At 39.7% G+C, this 23,073-nt stretch overlaps 1 protein-coding gene across 14 annotated transcripts in view; it reads right to left on the bottom strand.

Annotated features, from left to right (window-relative positions):
• ptprt (protein tyrosine phosphatase receptor type T) overlaps positions 1 to 23,073 on the bottom strand; it is a 341,042-nt gene that overhangs the window by 11,758 nt on the left and 306,211 nt on the right. For all 14 annotated transcript variants that reach the window (XM_044221198.1, XM_044221225.1, XM_044221272.1 and 11 more), the window contains 9 exons: positions 22,543 to 22,640; positions 20,939 to 21,055; positions 14,239 to 14,393; positions 9,630 to 9,765; positions 6,210 to 6,359; positions 5,681 to 5,854; positions 5,371 to 5,502; positions 4,112 to 4,237; positions 595 to 758 (listed from right to left, as the gene is read on the bottom strand). In XM_044221198.1, coding sequence (XP_044077133.1) covers positions 595 to 758; positions 4,112 to 4,237; positions 5,371 to 5,502; positions 5,681 to 5,854; positions 6,210 to 6,359; positions 9,630 to 9,765; positions 14,239 to 14,393; positions 20,939 to 21,055; positions 22,543 to 22,640 — 1,252 coding nt within the window. The remainder of the gene's footprint in view (positions 1 to 594; positions 759 to 4,111; positions 4,238 to 5,370; positions 5,503 to 5,680; positions 5,855 to 6,209; positions 6,360 to 9,629; positions 9,766 to 14,238; positions 14,394 to 20,938; positions 21,056 to 22,542; positions 22,641 to 23,073) is intronic.

Below are 23,073 nucleotides of genomic sequence, written 5' to 3'. Positions count from 1 at the left end.
TTGACATTGTTTTTAAACTATAATGAATTAGTACCTTCTTTTAAAGCATTTAGGAATAGTCCTTTTAAACTTTTTAGACCAGTGCTGTGTATGTTTGGCTTCCTTATAGTAAACTAGAGCTATATAAGTGACATACCTGAACTGACATAAATGTTGAGTTTAGGCCATCTATATGTTTGACAGATCAGTGGAGGAAAATAAAGCATGAAAGAATGGCCCCAGATAGAAGAATGGATGAGTCTAGAAATACCATATCTTCTACTCGCATTATCTTAAAGGGGTGTGTGTGTGTGTGTGTATGGTTCTATGAATATGTGTTCATGTGTGTGGAGTGAACATTTGTTTTGTAATAAATCTGTGTGTGCGTTCTTTTAGAGAAAGTGCACTTTATCATTGTTAAGTATATCTCAACATCTTTCACACACACACACACTCTAAGGGCACATTTGTCTTTCTACGATTTTGTGTTGATCTATCATCCTAGTGAGCAGCGCTTGTTCCAGTCCTCCTTTCTTCCGCTTCCTACTATTTCATTACATGTTATGGAGTATGTGCATCTACATGTGTGTGTCTGTGTGTGCGCGTTGAACTTACAGGCAGTGTACCACGGTCCTCCCGTCTCCTCCGTCATACTGCTCCTGCCACTTAGCCAACCTCCTGACCAACTGGAGGATAGAACGTTTAGAGAGAGGGGTGTCCCTGTAGGCCGGCCAGCCGATGAACTGGAAGTGCTGCACCAAGCGGTAACCGTCCTGTGGCTGAAGAGAGAGGTGTGAAAATTAGGCCTTTAATCACCACAGCTGTCATCACCACAATCAATGTCATGCAGTTATTCCATGGGCAATGTAAAAGTAGATAAACAACTAAAACACCTTGCAAGTGCTACAGTATGTGTAACACTTTATCAGTAAGTCATGAATCATGAATCCACTTGTCTCCCCAGAGAAAAGAATGTGTTTGTAGGTCTAATTTCAGGATCAGATGACAATTTTTCATTTTACCCTCTGTAGTGTGTCATAGTGGAGGACACTATTCTGCATCTAGAATGCCTCGTTAGGCTAGCATGTCAGAATTATTTTCTTTCTACGTCCTATTTTGACAAAGTCTAAAGTGTGCTTTGTGATGGTTTAGATGCTTTTTGACATTTGTCATCCAGAAGTCTGTCTCTGTCCCCTCCTGCCCAAACCTTGGTGAACCAAGCTATGATTGAAAAGGATTCAACGTGTAGTCTGACATGTCTCTTGGCCAAGTCAGTGCAGCAATTCAAGGCATCGTCGTCACCTAATCTTAAAGTAGCCATCTCGAAAGACACAAGTGTAGTTTGAAGGTTTGCTTTTTGGTTCCACTGAAGCTGGTGAACAAGTTAGATAGTGGAAGGAATGACATTTCTTCTTCCATCACCAAAGTCTATGAAAACTTGATCTAAACAGTGCTTCTTTCCTGTTTTGTGGCATATCCTGCAGGTTTCTGGACAAAAAACTTGATCTAAACAGTGCTTCTTTCCTGTTTTGTGGCATATCCTGCAGGTTTCTGGACAAAAATGATATACTTAACTGATACACAGAGAACTTTTCATGTACTGTATTAGCACGCTGTTGTGCTCCAATTAGTTCTTGTTTCTGAACAAAATGCCTTTTCAGATGAAATAGGATTGGACTCAACAAAGACGACATCTTATAATGTTTAATTCAATTTCATGGCAGACAAAATGTTTTCAGACTTCTGGCCCGAGGCAGTTGGCATCCACCACCTAAAATACCAAAACCCGCCATCACTGTCAGACTGATTTACTGCTAGGTTTGCGACACACGCATATGCACATTTTTTCCCCCTCCACTTTCCCTCTCTTACCGCTAGGTCTGCCTTCCCATTTCTCCTCCTCTTCCCTTCCTACTCTCCCTTAATCTTTGTCCTCCTTTTTATCTTTCTCTCCACTTCATCCATCTCTCCTTCCAATCAACTCCTATTTCAAACTTTTTCTTTGCATCACTCTTTTTTTCCTTCATCCCATTTCTTTCTCTGGCTCACTTACTCACTACTTTTCTTTCCCTTCGTGACTCTTTTAGTTTTCCTTTTCTTTGTATATTTTTCTCTCTCAAACCTTTTCTCGTTCCTGCTCTTTCACTCGCTCCCTCTTCATTTGATGGCTTAGTGGTTGGTGGTACAGACTCAGCTAGGTTGGAGCTGCTCTCACAGTGTGAGATGTGCTGTTGTGGCGATGATACGAGCCATTTCACGCTAGACTGGTGATGTGTTTGAGAGGGAGGGAGAGAGAGACAGAATATAGAGAGTAGGGTAGTCGGGAGTTCACTAAGCGCTATAGGAGCATGCAGACGATAGGGTACCACTAGAGTTGTACTGTCATGGATGGGTGAGAAAATGAGAGGAGAAGGGAGTAACAAGAGGAGGCAAGGGGGGAGGAGAGAAAAGAGAAAGGAGAGATGAGAGGGGAAGTGAGGAAATGAAGGGAAAGGTGAGAAAAGAGAAGAGGCGGGAGAAGACAAGAGAAGGAACAAGGGGAGAGGATACAATCGTTTTCAAAATGCTTGGTTACTATTGCACCACCTCCTACCACACTGCCATTTTCTCTGAGTTCTCACTAAACCAGGACTCAGTTAGCCTGGCTGCTATAGTGTGTAAGTGGTGTAGTTGGTTTACTACTGTATATCATCTTGCCAGCTGCTTAGGGGGAAGTAAAGGTCACATGAAATGAAAAAAGCCTTTTATGGGTTACATTGTGTTCCTGGGTGTATCGTTCCACTATCTATTGTTATATGTCAAATATAGGTCAAGAAATTAATTTTCTGAAAATCCAAACCATTCTGTATTTCTAGTGTCAGGCAAGCGACCGTTCTTGTAAACTATTGAAACACATCCTTAATATTACGCTCCACATCCATTTTTGTGTGGAAAAACAATATCTCAATATCTAGCCTCTTTATGGGACTGTAATTGTAAAATTATTTGGCATTGACATTGGTATGTGAACATGTCAATGCATGATATTGTGTAATGTAAAATCATTTGTGGCTTAAAAAATGTTTAGGCATATAAACCCCCGTCCACATGCATCTGCAGACTATTGGAAAGTTAAAGGAAAAAGAGTCCGGGGAAGGCTCTTTTCTGTTTCAACTTGACAATACCCATATGAACAAAGCCAGCTCCATAAAGAAATGGTTTTCAGACTGTGGTGTGGAAGAACTTGACTGGCCTGCAGAGTCCTGACCTCAACCGCGTCCAACCTTTGGGATAAAATGGAACACCGACTGTGAGCCAGGCTTTATCAACCAATATGAGTGTTGGACCTTAAATTTGGTGGAAGGCCTTCCCAGAAGAGAGGAGGCTGTTAGAGCAGCACATTAATGCCCATACTTTTGGATTGACATGTTCAGCAATCACATATGGGTAAAATGTTTGGATGTCCACATACTTTTTGCCCTATATTGTGTATCTATGGGCAGCTTTTCACAGTAGGTAACAGACGACTTAGCTAATGTACAATAGCAGCTAAGTCCTGGTTTGAGTGACATACCGTGTGCAGTTGGTGGTAATGTAACATGAGGGGAGGACAAACTACTGTAGCATAGACAGATTAAGCCAAAAATTGACAAGAGCAGCAAAGAAAAAGACAAAAAAAAGGAAGGACACAAGAAAGGGTCAGGACACTAACCGCAGGCTGAGACTAGAGTCGGTTGTAGAGGTACAGACCTGACTCTCCCAAAATGCTCATCAAACAGGGGGGCTAATGTTGAATACATTTCAAGACAAAACATACTCCAGGGTCAAGTTGACGGCCTCTTAAGACAAGGATAACAATCACCAATTGCTGCTTTTCATGAATTAAATTATGCATTTCTGTCAAAAGAACGGTCTTAGAAAGGGCAGGAGAGGTCTGCCACAGACACCTAATTGGGTCCATAAAGAACAAAAGTGTGCTTTCAGTGTCCTTGAGCAAGGCCAAACCTAGAATGTAGTTTTAAAATCAAGCAAGGCAGCGTGAACTGTGCAAGAGTTATTATTATTATTATTAAAACATCTAATTTTTTTAAAACCTGGAACCTTGAACTTTGAGTCTGGTATGAAACTCTCAAGGCTTTGAGTATGTGAGTACCCTGGCCATGTTGCAGATCCTGAAGATTCGGTTGATAATGTCTTCATCGATGTCTGCCGATATGAATTCGACTTGAATGGGACCATAGCAACACGAACTCTTTTCTGGCCAGTACTGCATGCATAACTGTAGAAAACAGCGATAGGGAAGAGAAAGATGGAAAGGAAAATAAAATTTACCAGGTTTAACAGGTACATTCCTTTCAAATAGCATAACAGTGCAAGTAATAATGGGAAAGATGTTTTCACAAAACCTTGTATGAATTCACTTCATTGATTATGAAGATTATCACCTTCATGGCTGGATGTGAATTCAATTTTCAGGTTTTTATACTTCCACACTAAGGCATGATAAAATAGTTATCTACATGTGGAATATAGTACTATATGCAGGATCTAAATGAGATAAAGCCGAGTTGCTGGAAAATAACACATGAAAACTGGAGTCTGATTTTACCTCATTTTCCATCTACACACCTGCCAGACACACACGAGAAATAATGCCAAGTGTTTTTTTAACCAGGTTTTTATTCACTTAAAATGCCAGACATGTGAGAGCTGAGAATCCACAGCTAATTTACAATCAACAAAGGGGGAGATGAGGTAACCAAATCTGTGTTACTCTGTGTTGATTACATGATTACATGTGGTGCTACAATTATGTGTTGCATTTTCCCTTCCTATGCAATTTGCTCAGAGGTAGTTTAGAATGGGCACATGAGCTGTTAGCATGTCTGGTTTAGGTGGTAGAATATGAACAAAACATTGCACCTCCAAACTTACAATAATCAGAGATTTTATCATTTTAAATCAATGTTGACCAAGTGTGGCAACCACTGGCACAGTCTGTGTAACCGTCTTTAGAATTACCTTCTGCTAATCCTCTAACCCTGTGTTATGTGGAATTATGTTGATTATTAATTTAGCATTTTAGATTTGTAAATTTATGAATCGCTGCATGAATTAGCAATTAGTTTCTCTTCTTTCTGTTTTTAATCGTTTTGGGTCAGTGTTATGATGGTACAAAACTGTAACTAAAACCTCAGTTGTCAGGCTGTACTTCCAAGGACTGTCAATACACATTCACATTTATAAAACTAGTCTCTGGGTGTATTGATCAGGTCCTGTGATGTTACAGCCGTTGTGTCAACTCCTGGCTGTTTGCTGTCTGGTCTTTTTCTGAAACTAAGTTAGCCAAAAGCACGGAAAACAGATAGGGAATACATGTGTTTCTGTGTGAGCATGTTTGTGTATTTGTACCTGCGCTGCATCCATCTCATTGAGCATTACAATGGAGGAGCAGTTGTAGTCGAACACCAGCCTCCAGAAGTCGCCCATGGTGTTTGGCAAAGGATGCTGGGTAACAATGAAGGCCGCTGGCTGTTTGTGGCTCTGGAGTGTTGAGATGGATCAGAAATAAATAACAGCAAGCACAAGATAAACAAACAACAGCGCACTGCTAATGTATCAAGGCATCTCTGCAGCACTAGAAAGTAAAACAAAAATTTAAAGAATGGAAACTAACATTATAAAAAAGACAACACACACAAATTCACAAGTTTATACTTACATCCATTAATGCAGCATTGATGTAATTGGAGCTCTCTCCATCCACAGATATGAGGAAAGGCAGGCATCGGTCTGCTGATAGAACATCCAAACTGCGATTCTTGTCGTGGTTCCTGGGTAGCAAACCCACACTACAGTCCTCTGGACGGACTCTAGGGGTCACTATGTTCAGAGTCTGATAGACAGAAAAATAGTTAATTAATCCTACTATAATTTTATTTTTCTAAAAAAAAAAGATAGCCTACTAATTGAATAAGATAATAGCGCAAAGGAGATTGGACCAAAGTACTTGGTCCTCATTTGAAGACCAAGACATCCACAGTCACATTATGGAGTCTTACCTGTGGACAAAAAGGTGGTCCCCAAAGGTAAACCACTCATTTTAGTCATAAAACTTAAGGGAAGGATTGAATTTAGGGTTACGGTTTGGGAAAGTCTCCAGGGAGTGAATATAAGTCCAGTTAATGGCCCCACAAACGACAAAAAAAAAAAAAAAAAAAAAAAAAAAAAAAAAAAAAGTGTGTGCTCACCTGGAACTCATCTTTAATCTGGCTGGAGTTGGTCTGTGGGTCCAGTCTGCTGATGTTGTAGTAAATGGCTCTGAACTCACACACGGGTATGGCTGTATTCCCACATAGACACGCCTCCAAGATGGCATCGTGGACAAACACATATTGCTCCTGCAACATGAGCAAAAGTAGTTAATCAAAGAAATTATGGAGTCAAATTTTGTTTTATGAAAAAACAGAGAGACTCTGGCCTTTGTGAATGTGGCCCCTGGAGTTGACTGTAGTTTTTCAGTCTGCCTGTAAGCATTGACACCTCTGGGACAGAGGAGGTTGTTAGGCTAAGCTGCATCTCCTGCCTTTTCAAGTCTCCGACAAACTCAAAAATTCCAGTTTTGCGCTCGTGCTCTCGCGGCAGCCTAAAAGTGAATTAAAAGGGAGTAGTGCCTTGCCCTGCAGTGTTTCTGTGCTCTGGATCAAGTGTGCTCTTTGTGCTCCAACTAGCTTGCTGGTAAAAGCATCAGCCACCATGAGCTACAGCAGCCCCTGTGCATGCTAATTTACTGCTCTCTCTTTCTCTCATGCTTTCTTTCCAGTTTTATCTAGAGTTCATTCACTTTTTATTTCTCTTTCTCCCATTATTTCATTGTTTCCTCGCACACTTGGGTTTGTCTGCTGTCTCACGCTTTTTCAATTTGCTTCCCACTTTATCTCTCAGTCTCTCTCTTTCTCTCTGTCGAATGTTAATTGTTGCCCTTGGAGTGGGGAGGAGAGTTTCAGAAGCATCACTGAAATGTCCTCTCCTGGCCATTACCTACTCTAGTGACATACACACACACAAATGCAAAAACACATGTACACACACAGGCGCATACACACGAACCCACAGACAAGCACTCATTCATTCACACACATCTTTCCCCTGTGCCTTTTAAAAGATTAATTGCTTTGTGTTGTGCGGAGCAGGATTATAATAGCGTCAAGCGGCTTCAACACTGACACAAATTGCTCCCACACATATTCAAAAGGCAGGGAAGGATGCATTTAGCTTTGTTTCAAGTGCACACACACATACATACATACATACATAACTAGCTTTCATACAACTGCTGTCACAAGAACACACTCAAAGTGATGGCCTGGGTAACTTTCCTGATCCTAACACTTCTAAAACCCATTCAAAAGTCAATTTCGGGCTCCGAGCTTGAGCTGTCAGTCTGAAAATGAGGCTGTTTTTCTTTATTCCTGGTAAAGTTGACTTTTTGGAAATGCAAGGTTTCCATCAGCAGTACAAATGGAATGCAGAGGCGGGAAGGATTAGGTCGACTTAAGGTAGCTTAGAGAAGAAATAAATACTTCTGTTCCAAAATGAACACACAACATTTGAAGATGCAGACTCTTTAAAAATGATTGATAGTACAAAATTAGAACATATTATGACACTGTAAAGGATAGTAAGTAACCCAAGTCCTTGGCTGACAAAACTTTTTACGGAATAGATCCTCCATGTTTTAGGGATATTGAACAATAAACCTCAAGAAATCACGTGAAAAATGTATCTAATTTTTGATGCTGCATGACCTGATGGTGCAGATCGGTCTAGTGATTAAGCATGCTTGGCTCTAATTTAAGCCAGCAGTATGGCTGTCACTGTATAAGTACTAGTCAGTCCTAGTTACCTCAGTTGGGGGAATTAATCCATTGAGTTAGCTCTATATCACCTGCTATAGAAACTGCAAATGAACATTTTAGCTGCTGTGCAGCTGCAAGTCAGGGCCGGGCATTTTGAGGAGGAGGAAGAAGAAGAAAGAGGAAAAAGGGAAGACAAATGCAGTTCATCCCGGACTGAAGTTATTAAACCTTGAAGTCACGCTTCCCTAATCCACACAGCACAAGGGCTGAGCAGACAGTAGAATGTTTATTCTGGACCACTCGGGACTTGAACTCACAACCTTAGACAGCAAGAGCAAGTCAAGAGCTTGCTGAGCGACCAGCCAAGTGAGCAACAATTTGTTAGTTTGGTGTCAATTGAGCAACAAATGTCAGCGGATGCAGCTGAAGCTTGTCTAGGGCTGGATAATGAGTTAATAATTAGAATCAGGTGAGTTAAAGCGGGGAGATACCTAAAAGATGCATGGCAGTAGCTCTCAACGAGCAGGGTTGATGACTCCTGATATAAGATGTTCATTGTGTATCACCCAGGTCTTGAACTCACAACCTATGGCACCAATGGCATGTTGAGCTACCCGCAGAAACTGGAGGGTAAAACAAAAATTGGAGGTGGCTTCACACTAAGACTTATGCAACCACCAGGGTTGTGATAATGGCTTAAAGGCAGATTTCAAACTAGTGTCAAAAATTCAGTTATCAAGACAAAATTCTGAGAATTTGTGGACTTCATCTAGACAACATAGAGATGTTTGTAATTTATTTTTTACAAAGGCTGATTGCTCCATAAATGACAAACTGTTGTTTAAAGATGCTCTATTTCAATTGACAGCAATGGTTTATGAGGATAGAATTCAAAATACTGTCAAAAATTCAGTTTTTGAGATACAATTCTGAGATGTACCACACTACATCTACCATAACTATAAACCTTTAGAAACAGTTTTAATTAAATTTACAGTTTTTGAGAAAAACAGAGTGATGGACTTCATAATTCCTGGCAGCTCGAAGCATGTGAACTTTTCTGCTTAATTGGGCCTACATTTTGGTGAAAGTTGCAAAGTGGTAGCACATATAACTGATTTGTTATGAATTTTCAAAGTTTTAAACTTTAGACGGTTGCTGTAGCGCCACCATCAGGACTATTGGCCCACAATTCCTGTTGAGGACATTTGGCATAGGACTGGACCTATGAGCTGCCACAAACACACACTTACATAAAGAATCCTAAATCTGTATGTGTTTGAATGTGTGTATGTGTGAGTGTTTGATTTAGACAGTTTGTGTATACTGTGTGTGTGTGTGTGTGTTTGCACTAGTGTCATCTATTATTCAGGGAATGTTTAATATTGATAGACTGATTGGGATGGATGATACAAGACTGCAAGAAGTGCTGAGAAACTCTATTTATGCTCCTGCATCTCATACTCCAACTACAGACAGACACATAGATGGGATGCTACAAGCTAATGAAGCTAACTGAGCCTACTATTTTTTCTTACTTACAAACTGGCATTTGATTTGGTGGAATATTTCTGGATGTATTAGAGATATAGATAGTGTTAGCCATTGAGTACGTTGCTGTAGAGCTTCTCATTCTGTTTTGCTACCACTTCCTATCAATAATCATTAGCTACTGATGATTTCTTACTTGAATTAAACGTTTCCATACTCCAATTAAGTTAAAAATGCAAGAGTGCATCATTTTTCATCCTTCCTGAGCAGTGTACTTTTTGCAAAAATATGACTACTATGTCTATGCACATGCACACCAACCTCTGTCTGGACCATGTTGACTCGTTGTGATCTCAGCTCTCGGATGCAGTTGAAAATGTCCACCACACCTTCATTCTCTGCCATGTCCAGCATGATGTCCACTGCAATGAAACAGCCCGTCCTTCCTGCACCAGCACTGTAGAGACATGTAAACAACCACAATATTGACTGATTGATCGAATAAATAATACTACTAAATCAACAACTTCTGAATCTTTAGCTAGGCCTATGATTTTTTAGTATTTATTATTCATTTGACTTCTGTCTACAAACCAAATTGTCCCCTAACATTAAACCTTTTACAACATTATGCCCATCACTTATAAATCACTACTAAAATATTAGAGATATTTTTTGGTAATACCATCCATGGCTTTGAAACAGTCTGTAATCTTAGTTGTAGTATGCAGAGAAAAATAAATAAACAAATTAAAAAAAAAAAAGCTTTAATTTGTTGTAACACACCCCCAGACAGCCATGTGATTTTGCAGGCCAAAGCCCGATTAAAGCTGAAGCAGATACGTTTTGTGACATGATGCCTGAAATACACATGGAGTTGAGTATGAGGGTGGAGTTTCTCTCTGCCTCTCTCTCGCTCTCTTACTCACACACACACACACACACACACACAAACATGTACAGACTTTAATACCCCATGTCAGGTGTTAAGGCGACACATCCTGAACAGTAATGCCTGGAGGAAAGAGACGGATGGAGGGACAGACGAACAGATGGATGGATGGATTGAATGAGCAAGGGAGAGAGGGGCAGAGAGAGAGGGAATGGTGGAAAAAGGTTAGTGATTGGGAGTGATATAAGTGGTTGTCACAGGGGAGAGACCACGAGAGGAGGAATGATGGAGGGATGTAGAGGGAACTGAGAGGATGAGGTATGGAGGGATGGGGAGAGGGAGGGGAGAAACCTATCTTTCACTTCACAATCCCCCTGACAGTTCCCAGAGACAGACAGAGAGAGAGGGAAACAGAAGGAGAGGAGAGGAGAGAGATAAGAGCAGAGAGAAAAGGAAAGATAGAAAGGAGAAAGAGAGAGAAAAGGAGGGAACGCCTCGGCAGATTACCTGTCAACCTCTGTGATTAATGTTGAGACCAGAATACTGCTGGACCCCTGTGTGCGTGTGCATGCGTGTATGTGTGTGTTTGAAAGCCTCATGACACAGGCCAATAGCGTCAGATTGCCCCCGGAAATTGGAAGTGACTGCCATAACTTCCTGCCTGTCTGTCCACATACTTTTACTAAAGCTGTCTGTTTACATGTCTGCTCGCCTCTTTTGTCTGTCCACTGCTGTCTTCCACTCACTGTCCACTCACTCAGTGTTTACACTTCTTGTTTTATCTAATTACCTGTCTCTCTTTGTCCCTGTGTATGTCCCTGACCTGTTAGAGCAATTGGAGCCCATGAGTGTGTGTATTTTATGAATTGTCCATGACAAGCTAAAGCTGTATTTAGGTGCACCTCTTGACTCCTTTGCTTTTGAAGGCTTTTATAAGATCTGTCACATAACTAAGTTTTTGTAAAAAAAAAAAACAAAGAACTACTGATTAAGTAATTTAATAACTAAGTAAATGAAATGGTATTTAATTTTTGCATTTGTCCCCAGTTAAAAAAAATAACTGGATGTCCAAATTCATATGCACTGCTGTCCTTTTCACAGAGGGCTAGTCTCCAACCCAGGGAAGCTGTAAAAACTTCAGTTCCACAAGGAATATCCTGGTTTATTATTTTGTTCCATTTCAACAATCAACATTGGTTTTATTTAACCATGACAATAATCTTTCCAGAAACCTTAAACAAGTCATTTTAGTTGCCTAAACTTAACCAGACCATAACTTCAGAGTTGGCAGATCAGAAAATGCAGTCAGAGTCATTTCTGGAACGGTCAAAGGGGTCATTCTGGAAGTTGCAGACAAACAACCAATTTTGTTGTTTAGTTATATGGACTTGTTGGAAAATCAACTAATACATCGCAGTGAACAACTTACCTTATTTATTTATTGTCAAAGTCATGTTATTATCACAATGTAATAGAGCTAAGAGCAGGGACTGTGTTGACTTGTTGGTGCATTCAAGTGCTAGTGAGAGGCTCCGAGACTTATTGCACGAGTTGGTTTCTAAATAGCCAACCCTGTCTCGATATGATGTTCATATACTCTATATACCATATTGATTTGAGGTAAGTGTAATTGCTGCCTGGATTATGTTCAGTGGCAATTTTAAAAATATATATATATATTCATAATGATGGACGTTGCTATGTTTTTGTACGGCATGCAAGTTGTAGGGAGGTGGTCAGGATGGATGATGTTTGCGTAGTGAGCGCTTTGGTCAAGGTTAGGAAAAGATTGTGGTTTTGGTTACATGTTAATAAAATAAATATCTTGTGCTTCTAGTCACTGGTTACTTTTTCAGTATTTAACCAAAACGATGATCTTTTCCTAACCTTAAACAAGTACTGTGAGTGCCTAAACATAACTACAAAAAAATGTTAATCATGCTTTAGTTGCAAAAGTGTATACTGTATTTGAAGAGCAGATATTGTAGGAAAAATTAAATATATTGTCAGTGAACAATTATGAAATATATACAATTTGTGACTGGGCAAATACCTCAATTTATATCATTTCCTCATTACGTTGATAAAAAAAATTCAATTTGGGCAGCATTTCATTTCTGACAAAGCACATTACTGTTCCAAATGAGTATTATATAAATGTCATTTCTAAGAGACAGGTTTGGAATAGCAACATTCTCAATGTAAGACATTGCTGAATTTCCACAATCAGCAAGCTGATATTCAAACATTACTGACATTAACAGAAAGAGAACACACCAAGCGAAAAAAAAAATTGTAAAGAAAAGAAAATTGTAGGTTAATGGGCAGAAACATGCAATAAAACTAAATGCAAGAATGGACCATTTGTGAATTAGGTATGGTGACTGTATGAGGGTCCTTTGTCTCTACCAAGCACTATATGGCAGGTTTAATTCCCTCTGTTGCCACCAATTCAAAGACGTGTTATATTAAGGTGGACCACCAAATGGAATACATTCATTTTAAATGCTCATGTCAATATGAGGAATCTACTCCAACATTTTTTCATAGCTTGTCAGAGTGCTGACCTTTTAAAGCTTGGGCCTGCTGACAACCTGTTACGTCCCATAAAGGACAGAACATGGAGGTTAAATATACTGTCGCCATGGGGATCTTAAAACTGTCACTTATTTTTTTCTTTCTCTATTCCTGGTGGAAGGTGAATTTCCTTTTTGTTTTGTTTTTTCTCTGTTGCCTATTTTTGACACCAGCAATCTAATTTATGGACAAGGGAGATTGGTGTGTGTGGGGGTGCGTGTGTGATCATATTGGCACTGATAACCTGTGCCAGTGTCTTATCTGAGAGGGAAAGGGGGAACAGAGAAAAGGAACAAAAAAGGTAGGAGGAAAGGCTGAAACAAATAAGGAGATTTTCAGGTTATCAGGTTAAATGTTATTGAGTAACACAGATGAATTTGTCATCTGATTTATTTTAGACTGAAAAAGACATGCCATAAGTATTGCATTTAAAAATGCACTCAACAAATGTGAATCAACTAATATAAAAATGTGTTTGTGTGTATGATCATCTTCTTGCTATATTCTTAATGTACTCATCATTGTCCTCATCCAAGATTCTGACCATTGATCTAATTTTCTTCCCATAAATATGCGTTCCAAGTTCTTTATGCCATTCTCTGTAAGAAATAGCTTCCGAATTAGATACCTGCTCACTGATCTAGCCCTCCAAAACAAACAACAAAATTTGCTGTTTGTCATGGCCTCCCAAAATGACACATACAGTGAGTTACTTATCTATCTCTACCAACAAATCATTTGTCAGTGCCTTCCATAACATTTCGGCCGTTACAAAAATCATTCATATGACTGTTTTCTGATCTGCCACTGCTGTTATAAAGGTTTGGTTTTGTTAAGGCACAAAAACTACTTAATTAAAGGTTTGAGAAGGTCAAGTTTAGCCACAACAACTGCTTGCGATCGTGATCATGGTCAAAAGAATACAATGTTGACTGGAAACAGGAAACAAACAGCGGTTTCCCCGTGTCCAAGTCACATTTTCTCATGTTTTTCAAGTATTTTGGTGTGTATGTGTTTTACAAAACAATGTTAATTTTTTTTCATACAATAACTGAAAAGGATGGATTTTGAGGTTATGCGTAAATACTGTATGTGTGTTTGTCTGTCTGTGTGTGCGTGACGGTGGGTGGTTACAGTACAACACATACTGCAAAGGATTTAATCTTGAAACTGTTAAGCCAATAACATGCTTTGAAATGTTCATCAAAATATGTAACACATTCAAAGTGGTCCTTTTTTCATACAAAACAAAAAGAACACTGCTTGTGCTTATTTATGTGCTTTGTGTTATACTGGCCATGCTGGTAAAAGGCAAGAGCCAAGAGCTGTACAACTGAGTGAGAGTCTGTGTTTGTTTGTCCTTGTCTGGTCTGTGCAGCCACTGACCAACAGCATCAGGGAATTAAGTTTATCTTCTGTACAAAACCTGTGTGTACTTTTAGTGTGTGTCTGTGTTCTTACCTGCAGTGTGCCACTATAGGCCCAGCATCAGGCGGGTTGAGGAACTTGACCTGTCGTATGAAGCCAAGCAGTCCAGTGGCGTAACAGGGAACGCCATGGTCGGGCCAGCTGGTGAAATGAAACTGACGGAGTTCGCGGATCTCATGATGACCCTTCTGAAAAACACATGGGAGAGATGTTACACCTAAGTTGCATATTTTACCATGGCAATTGCTGAAAACGATTCTCAGCCATTTTGTCTCTTGATGATGACAAATGCACGAATCTCACGAATCTTATCATGGCCCTTTTGGGAAAGACTGACAAGAAGACATATCACGGTTCAGCAGTCTAATTACAGCAGGGATTCCTAGAATCTAGGGGCCATGCTGCCTCTTTGGCTTCAGATGGAAAATAAATCGATCTTGTGGATGTCAAAATGGCACCTTGGGCCACTTCTGGGAATGAGAGACAGGAAGGCTTATCGTGGCTCATTTGCCTAATTTACAGGGGAGATTTGAGGAAACTGATGGGCATTTTGGCTCCAAAAAAAGATTAATTGATTTCACAAATCTCATGATGGCCCTGTTGGGAAAGATTTGCATAAGGAAATGCCATGGTTCAGTTAAGCTGCCTAATTTACATTGAGAATTTAGATATCTGATAGTCATTTTGGCTCCTTTCTGTATGCATTTTAAGATATCACAAGTACTTAAAGATATCAGAAAGCTTCAAAATAATCTTTTCTTACAACTCAAAACACTTGAAAAAAATAGAAAATGGAACATCCTTAAATAAATAAAGTATTGTACATTTTGGTACATAACAATGGAGATTATAGGAAAATGAGATGGAAACAAGCATCCATTGTGGCTGTCCACGAGATATGACATTTTAATGATCAACTTTCTAGAAACATAAAGGGCTGGTAACTACTTTCCTGTCTAACAATGGGGATATTATTAAGAAACTAAAGATGACATTCTGATGCTTAATAGATAGCGAAGTCTTACATCAGAGTGTAAGAAAAATTGTGGTAGCAGAATTTTGTACTTAGCAGAGAAGACACAGAAGAACTTTTGTTCTGGATCAGTACAGATGCTACATTGCATGGTTGGACGTCAGAAATTTTGTCCCTAGCTTTTATGAGATAGCGACAAAAATGGTCATTCATGTGATTTTCTCAGCCCAGTGTATGACATTGTTCCTCATGAAAAAGGTAATGCTACGTCCATGGTGTTTACTGATATTAGTTAGCACAATTTAAATGTAGCTTTTGCACTGATTTCTTATGAAATGTCAGCATCTCTGGACAATGTTACTGAAACATGAGATGAGCCAGTGTGTCTGAAGTAGGAAGTAGGTTAACACAAAGACTATAATGTAATGGTAGAGCAACACTGGGTATGAAATCTGTGTGTCATTTGTTGCGTGCATGCTACAGTGGGGTATATTTAAGCATATATATATATATATATATGCGCGTGTGTGTGTTAGTGTATGTATGTATGTATGTATGTATGTATGTACATGTACATACATGTCATAGATAGTGAGCTGCTGTAGCAAAAGAGTTTCCCCTAGGGGATCAATAAAGTATTTCTGATTCTGATGTATATTTATCCATTATTACAACTGATACCATTGTAGCTTACTGCCTTAATTAGGGTGAGTATGTATCCGATCTAACGGAAGGAATGGAGATTGGACATCATCAACATGGTGAAACTTGGGTGGGTGTAAAGATCATGGTGTGTCTGATTTTCAGTGAAAGTTTTTCTCTTATCTAACTATGACTAAATAATTAAATATATCCTTAATGACAATAGTACTATAGAAATATGAATTACTTTTTTAATATATGAAATTACACAAACATATAGGACTAGTTTGTGACAAAGCTGTCAAGGACATCACACACCTTGAAACTAAGCTTCCATGACACCCTAACAACCTCAGTGTATTATGACAATTTTAGACCTGTCAACAGTAACTCTGTATAACTTTGACAGTGTACGCCATCTTGACGATGTCAGATAACTGCACCTCAGCAGCCTTAGGGCTGAGAGGTCTTTCTTCTAGTTTCCTAGAGTTTCCGGAATGCAGTATAAGATACGTTTGACCCTTTCTTCAGCTTCCAGTGGTTCAATTTCTCTCCACAACACTACATGCTGCTGCTTTAATAATTCAAACCATTCTATTCCATTATACTGTTCTAAACTAAATGGAGCTTAAATGGAGAGAGCCATGTCCTCCTCAGTTCAGTTTAATCTCTAAGAATAGAACTGGGAGGTAACTTGTTATTGCAGCTCCCATTCTGGCTCTGATAGATAGACATGCTTGTAGTGAATTGTTTGTCTTGGCAGAGTGCTTTATGATAACCTGAGAAGCAAGGATAATATAAGGAGGAGAAAGAGAGGTTAAGAAACAGACTGAGTGGGAAGGAGCAGAGTTCAATGACAAGAGTGGGTAAAGGAATGAAAGATAAAGTGAGATGAAAAGGTGGTTTGGTGAAGGATGAAGAGACAGATGTGACAAAGAAAAAGGAGGAAGGGACAGATAGAGGGGAGGAGAGAAACATAGACATACAAATAGAATGTGAGAAGCGTGGAGGCAGAGAGGAGAAAAATAAAACCCACAACTAAAAACCACAAGGTGATTTGATAACTCGACTTCCCATTGATTTGCTCTCTTGTGATGTTGAAATTACTTGTCAAAATCGATAGATGGTGGTCCAACACAGCCAGGGCCTCAAATCCACGACTGGTTGGCGAAAGCGAAAAAAACCCGATAACAACAACATTAAGGTGCTTGACATGTTGGAACTAGGTGATGAGGATGTAGAAACACTTTAAAGCCTCTCTTCACTGTGAAAGAGGAAAATAAGATCTGCTGCTTTTTAGGCCTTTCTTTAAATTTTATACTTCTTCTCAAGACAGAGTGACAAATAACATTTTATTGTTCTACAGTGAACCTTCATTCTCAAAATGCATTTGCAGCTTTTGAACCAGACATACAGTACATCCTCCACCGTCCTATCCTCATGTTCCTTGTCTTGTCAGAAAATGCACCATGTTTTAGTGATAAAGCTGCTGATGTCTATATTTTTTAGATGTCTATATTTTTGAAATGCCATTATGTCATAAATACAGTTATAAACCTCTCTGACTACCTTTCAGAGAGTTTTGCTTTTCAACTGAGAGATCATCCAAGAGTTACATGCACATACAGTAGATGTGTGCGAGGGGTTCATCATCTTCCTTAAGGTCACTGACAAAATTCACTTATCGCTTATATGGTTTGATTGCTGGGAGCTGCTTGAGAAGCATAGCCTCCACATTCATTTCAGTGAGAGCACTGCGTTGTATTACTCAAACAAGACCTTCCTCATTTCTATATCATATTCTCACTGGTACATGCACACATCAAACCAGCCCCTTTTTTTGGAACAAGTGATATTTTTGGTCTGGACACCTGCTACTCGACAAGGCACCTAGCACCTGTCTGGATGTCCATGGGCTGTAAGGTCTTTTACAACCATTTCTCTGTGAAGGTTCAGATCAATCATCTGGGTGGTACAATGTCTGGAGAAAATGTCTGGGGGTAGTACTTTTCAGAAGTACCAGGACTTTTGGCTTGCTACGGCGAACATTTCTGATTGGTCGCGCTCCGACCGGCGGAGCAGCGGTGGTTTGACCGTCTGGATCGATGCGTTGCTGGGTCACAGGCGGGCCTTCTCTGGTGCAATGTCTCAGCTACTGTGCTGTTGAAGGCGTGGTGGAAGACACCGGATGACCAGTCGGTTGAAGGTAAATCACAAATGTCTCACATGCTGCTTGTTAAATGCTGTAACCGCTAACTGTTGTCATTCTATTGCTACCCTAACCAAAAGCTAATGTTAGCTACATGCTAACGCCAACCGCTAACGTTTATGGTGTAGAATCGTGGTGTTCCTTAAAACAAGGGTTGGTTAAATCGATTGTACAAAATGATATCTTGTTAATGTCGTTTCAGTGAGACACAACATTTTTTTTCACCGTGTTTTTCAGATGAAACGCAAGGTTAAAGTGAACTGCAGGCTGCAGACCAGTGTGCTTACTCCTGCGACCACCAGCAGCCCTCGTCCCATGTTAGACAAATGGTGTTTCAATCTACTTCGGGGAGGGTTTCTCTAGTTTGACATAAACAGCCTGTTTTGCACATCTCTCAAACCATCTGTCCTATCTGTCTAATATGCTTATGTGCTGGTCCTTGAAGTTGTGTTTGTTGGCCTGTAGATTTGTGTACACTGCTGAGTCCTTTCCTTCGCAGTTTGGTGTCCGCTGTGGCATGCAATTGTTTGGTTTCTCCAGATCTGAGCACCACAGAGCAGATTACTCTTCTGTTTTGTTTTTTTTATACGGACCATTGGGTGAACTAAGCCCTGTCGCAGTTTCTTGTTGGGTCCTAAAAATACTATGAAACTGTGTTTAGTATAAATTTTACACTCCTTTTACACTCCAGCTACAAGTGGGGCTATAAGGCTGTGTTTTGATTTTGGAATGGATAAGATCAGATCAGGATAATCACTGTTTAAAGGCTCTTTTTTCTCTAACTTTGGATCTAGTGTCAGTGGATATGACTGTTACCTGGTGGTGTAAAAGTTAAGATTATCTCTAATTTTTGTTCATGTGGATTCTATGACTCAAAACGGAGCCACTGCTCTGTGTGAATGGGTTTTCTGTTCACTTCAGTGACACTGTACATTGGCATTGTGTCAAGAAAGGACACGTCGAAAATAATGTTGCCATCCACTAAGTTTAGACTGTATGTTTAGCAAAATTTCCAGTTTCACAGATAAAGTGAACACTTTGGAATCAATACCTTTTAGACTGGTGAGTGGAAATATACTATATACTTAAACACAGTTACTACCTCTCTGACCCACCAATGTACTTTGACTGATTATGACACTCAAACATGAATGTCTTTTGTGATCTGCCTGTTTTTTCATCCTGCATCTCTCTCTCTCTGTATCCCTCACTTTCTCACACACACATTTAAACAGCTTTTCTCTTTCTTTGAGTCTCACTCTGTCACCCTCTCTTCCTCAGTGCTCAGTTAATCTCCTTGGATGTGCCATTAATAAACCTTTTCATTAAGATCCTGTTCTCATTATTCACTGCAATTAAAGCTATTTAACTGTGGTGCAGCACCTGACTATACTCCCTCCCCCCCCCACCCGTCTTGCTTTCTCTTTGTTCTTCACAAACACTCACTCACACACACACAGTAACAGAACCTACTGTAGTTTAAAGATGGAGAATTGTGTGTGTGTGTGTGTGTGTGTGTGTGTGTGTCTGGTGTGTATTTGTACATATTAATGCATACTGCAGAATGACAGGCATTTCAAAATCAGCTTTCCTTTGAATTTTAGAGTACTCGTGCACACACACAAACACACACGTACACACACACGTAGAGGTGGTATGGATTAATGGCTTGCTAAACGAGCTGACAGCGAGGTCTTGAAGACTTGTCTTCATAAGCTGCTTTTGCACGAGTGAAGGGGGGAAGGAAATACCGGATGGAGGAAAATAGGGAGAGAGACAGAAAAGAGGCAGGAAAGAGCAACATTTTAGGTATTACAGGTGTCTGATAATAAATATGTATTATATTCGTATATGATTTCAATAGTTAGTAATTATTGATTACAAGAACAATGGATATAACATGAAGAGGAAAAGCAATGAGAAGAAGATTTAAACAAAGTAGTTTGGAAAATCAAGGATTTGCATCTTTTTCTTTTATTTTCTCTTACTGTGTTTATGCTGTTTTTCCATTCACTGTGTGGAGCATTGGAGAACAGCATGACAGCAATGATCATTGTTCTGCTTGCACTTGTCTTTTCTCCTCTCAAATCCCTTCTGCCTGATTACAAGGGCCCCATTTACACTTTCAAGCCTCCTCTTAAACAGCGAGAAACAAACAAGTAACACTGCTCGCTCGCCTCAAATCCCCAATCACACATTGGCTGTAATGGTAATCCAGGTTTTGGGTTTACAAAAAAATTAGAAGCGATAAGTAACATGCAACAATGAGGGTAACTGAGCAGCTACAGAGCATGAGAGGGTTCAAATCCCATCTGAGGTCTTGTGGGAAATATTCTGTAAACCACTCACAATATATTGATAGAAGACCAACAGCTGCATCATTATGTGATATCAGGTTGTGAAAAAAGTTTCTCACTATTTCTTATGTTTTTTTTTTTTTTTTTTTTTGGGGTTGGAATCCCCATGGCATATTGGGTTAAAGGAACAGTGTGTAGGATTGCAATGAAATTGCAGATTGCAACCATTTGAATACCGCTCGCCTCACCCTCCCCTTCCAAGCATGTAGGAGAAACTACGGTGGCCGCGAAACTCGCGAAAAACGCCAACTGCCCTATCTAGAGCCAGTGTCTGGTTTGTCTGTTCTGGGCTACTGTAGAAACATGGCGGTGCAACATGATGACCTCTGTGGAAGGGGACCTGCTCCCTCTGCAGATATAAATGGCTTATTCTAACGAAAACACAACAATTCTTATTTTCAGGTGATTGTACACTAATGAAACATACTTATAAATATCATATTCCATTTCTGCCAATAGCTCCTTCTAAATGTTACTTTTCGTTATTATAAAGTAATGCATTAAAAATCCAATGTCTGTTAGTTTTGTTGTTGATGATGTTTACTTGTTTACCTTTTGGACGGTGAATGTCCGTATGACATATTCAGCCAATGGTTCAGTTTCTATCAGGGTCACCTTGATGTCTCCATAAACCTCTGTCTCATCCGGCCAGTAACGCACACACTTCACCTGGAAAAGACCAATTACAATCATACCATGTAGTTAAAAATGTATTACATGCTGGTCATTATCACCCAATGAACATTAACAGTGGGATGAAGCGGCGGTCAAGATGATCAGCACGAATTTTATTATAGATTAATAATATCAAGATTTGTATTGCTTCTCCTGTATAATAAATAGCTACTCAGCAGACATGAATTGTTTGACATTTGAAAGCTACTGATTTGAAATTACTGGATAACATTGTAAAGTCACTTATAACCTCCCACTAAAGACAACCCACATTCTTACATGAGCACATAAAATCCCCAGGGAAGAGGTCTTGGTGGATAGGTGGGAGTACAAAGTGTCTGACTATACTAGAGACCATTTTTTTCATCCCCTCCCCACCAACAGTCAGTGCTATTTTTTCTTGTTTTCTTCAAAAGTGGATTTGGAGGTTGATAGGTTGATGCACGGTATAATACAATGTAATAATATAAGTAATAAGTAATAGTGCAATAATGAGTACTGTCAAGTTAAGTGTAGCTTATTAAGATTATTATGAGATGGTGGATATTACACAGCAGTAATAGAAGTATGAATAAATAAATATCTGAAAACAGAGTATATTGCACAGCACTATTAAACAGAGAATATTGCACAATTATTTCAAGTATTGCAGTGATGTTAATGATCCAATGTCCAGTTTAATGACTTAGGGTCATGTAGACTGACACTTAGAGGGAGGAGTTAAAGAGTTTGATGGCCACAGGCAGGAATGACTTCCTGTGGCGCTCTGTGGTGCATTTTGGGGGGATGAGTCTTCCGCTGAAGGTACTCCTTTGTTTGACCAGCACGTCATGGAGTGGGTGGGAGACACTGTCCAAGATGGCATGTAGCAAGCTGATTTCTTAAACTTAGTGTAATGTAAACAAAAATTATGGTTTCCATAATCGGGGTAGGGGATTAGAGAATCCCCAGCTAGATTTCTCCTGGAGAAAGCTGATTTCTTGGCCATGTATACGGATAACCGGGTTTCTAATCGACCGACACAGCATCTTCTGTCACTAATACAGTTCTTAAAAGTGAGCCATAGTTCTCAGAAAAGGTTGAGTAACCTGGTAACTTAAGTGCATGTAAACACACTGCATGAAGATCAACTGAAACCAAGTTCTTTAGTTGACTAAAAGTAACTTTTACTTTACATTTTTGGAACACTTTGGGACTCATATGAGTCAGTTTGGAATGTGCTAACAAGCAATGCATGTTAATTTTTTGACATAAGGACTTGTCTAGCAGTTCAATTTGCTTTCTCCATAATTGTAATACTCATCCACGGTTCTGACCTCAGTATAAGTTTATGCCAGTATAATTTTGTAAACTAAATATGCCACTTGACTGGGGAATAATAAATGAATGACTTTTGTAATCTCATACCTCTACAGGTATTGGGCCTCTCCATCAAACACACATACACACACATTTTATAATCTCTTGGATGATGAACTTACCCTGCCCACCTCCACCAGGTTGGTAACCATGACGATAGAGGCTGAGTTTTCCTGCCAGACCATCCTCCAGAAATCTCTCACTGTTTCCTGCATGGGCCCTGACACACACACACACACACACACACACACACACACACACACACACAAATTAGAGACATACACATACTGATACACACAAACAGAGCACATGCGCACAGGTGTATGTATGTATAAACACACACTCACTCCGACGTCATGTAAAAATATGTCAGCACTGATAGCACAGACTGACACAAACACACATAAAACATACACACATGAACAGGGAAACACACGTGCATGCACATACCCACAAGCACTCACTATCAATCCCAGATAGCAGTTCGGGGGGTTGAGGTAATGGGGTCTTAAATTTGTCAGGGGGATTTTATACGGCGGTTTAGATTTAGGAGGTTGTGGTAATAGCCTTCCAGCCCGAAAGGACGACATTTACCAGGTGGCTGCTACACACACACACTTGCATAGAGGCACACATACACAGTTGTATCTGCA

The sequence above is a fragment of the Siniperca chuatsi genome, linkage group LG2, assembly GCF_020085105.1.
Source record: "Siniperca chuatsi isolate FFG_IHB_CAS linkage group LG2, ASM2008510v1, whole genome shotgun sequence".
Taxonomy (NCBI): domain Eukaryota; kingdom Metazoa; phylum Chordata; class Actinopteri; order Centrarchiformes; family Sinipercidae; genus Siniperca; species Siniperca chuatsi.
Note: the sequence above shows the minus strand (reverse complement) of the source record. Positions and strands in the feature narration are given on the sequence as shown.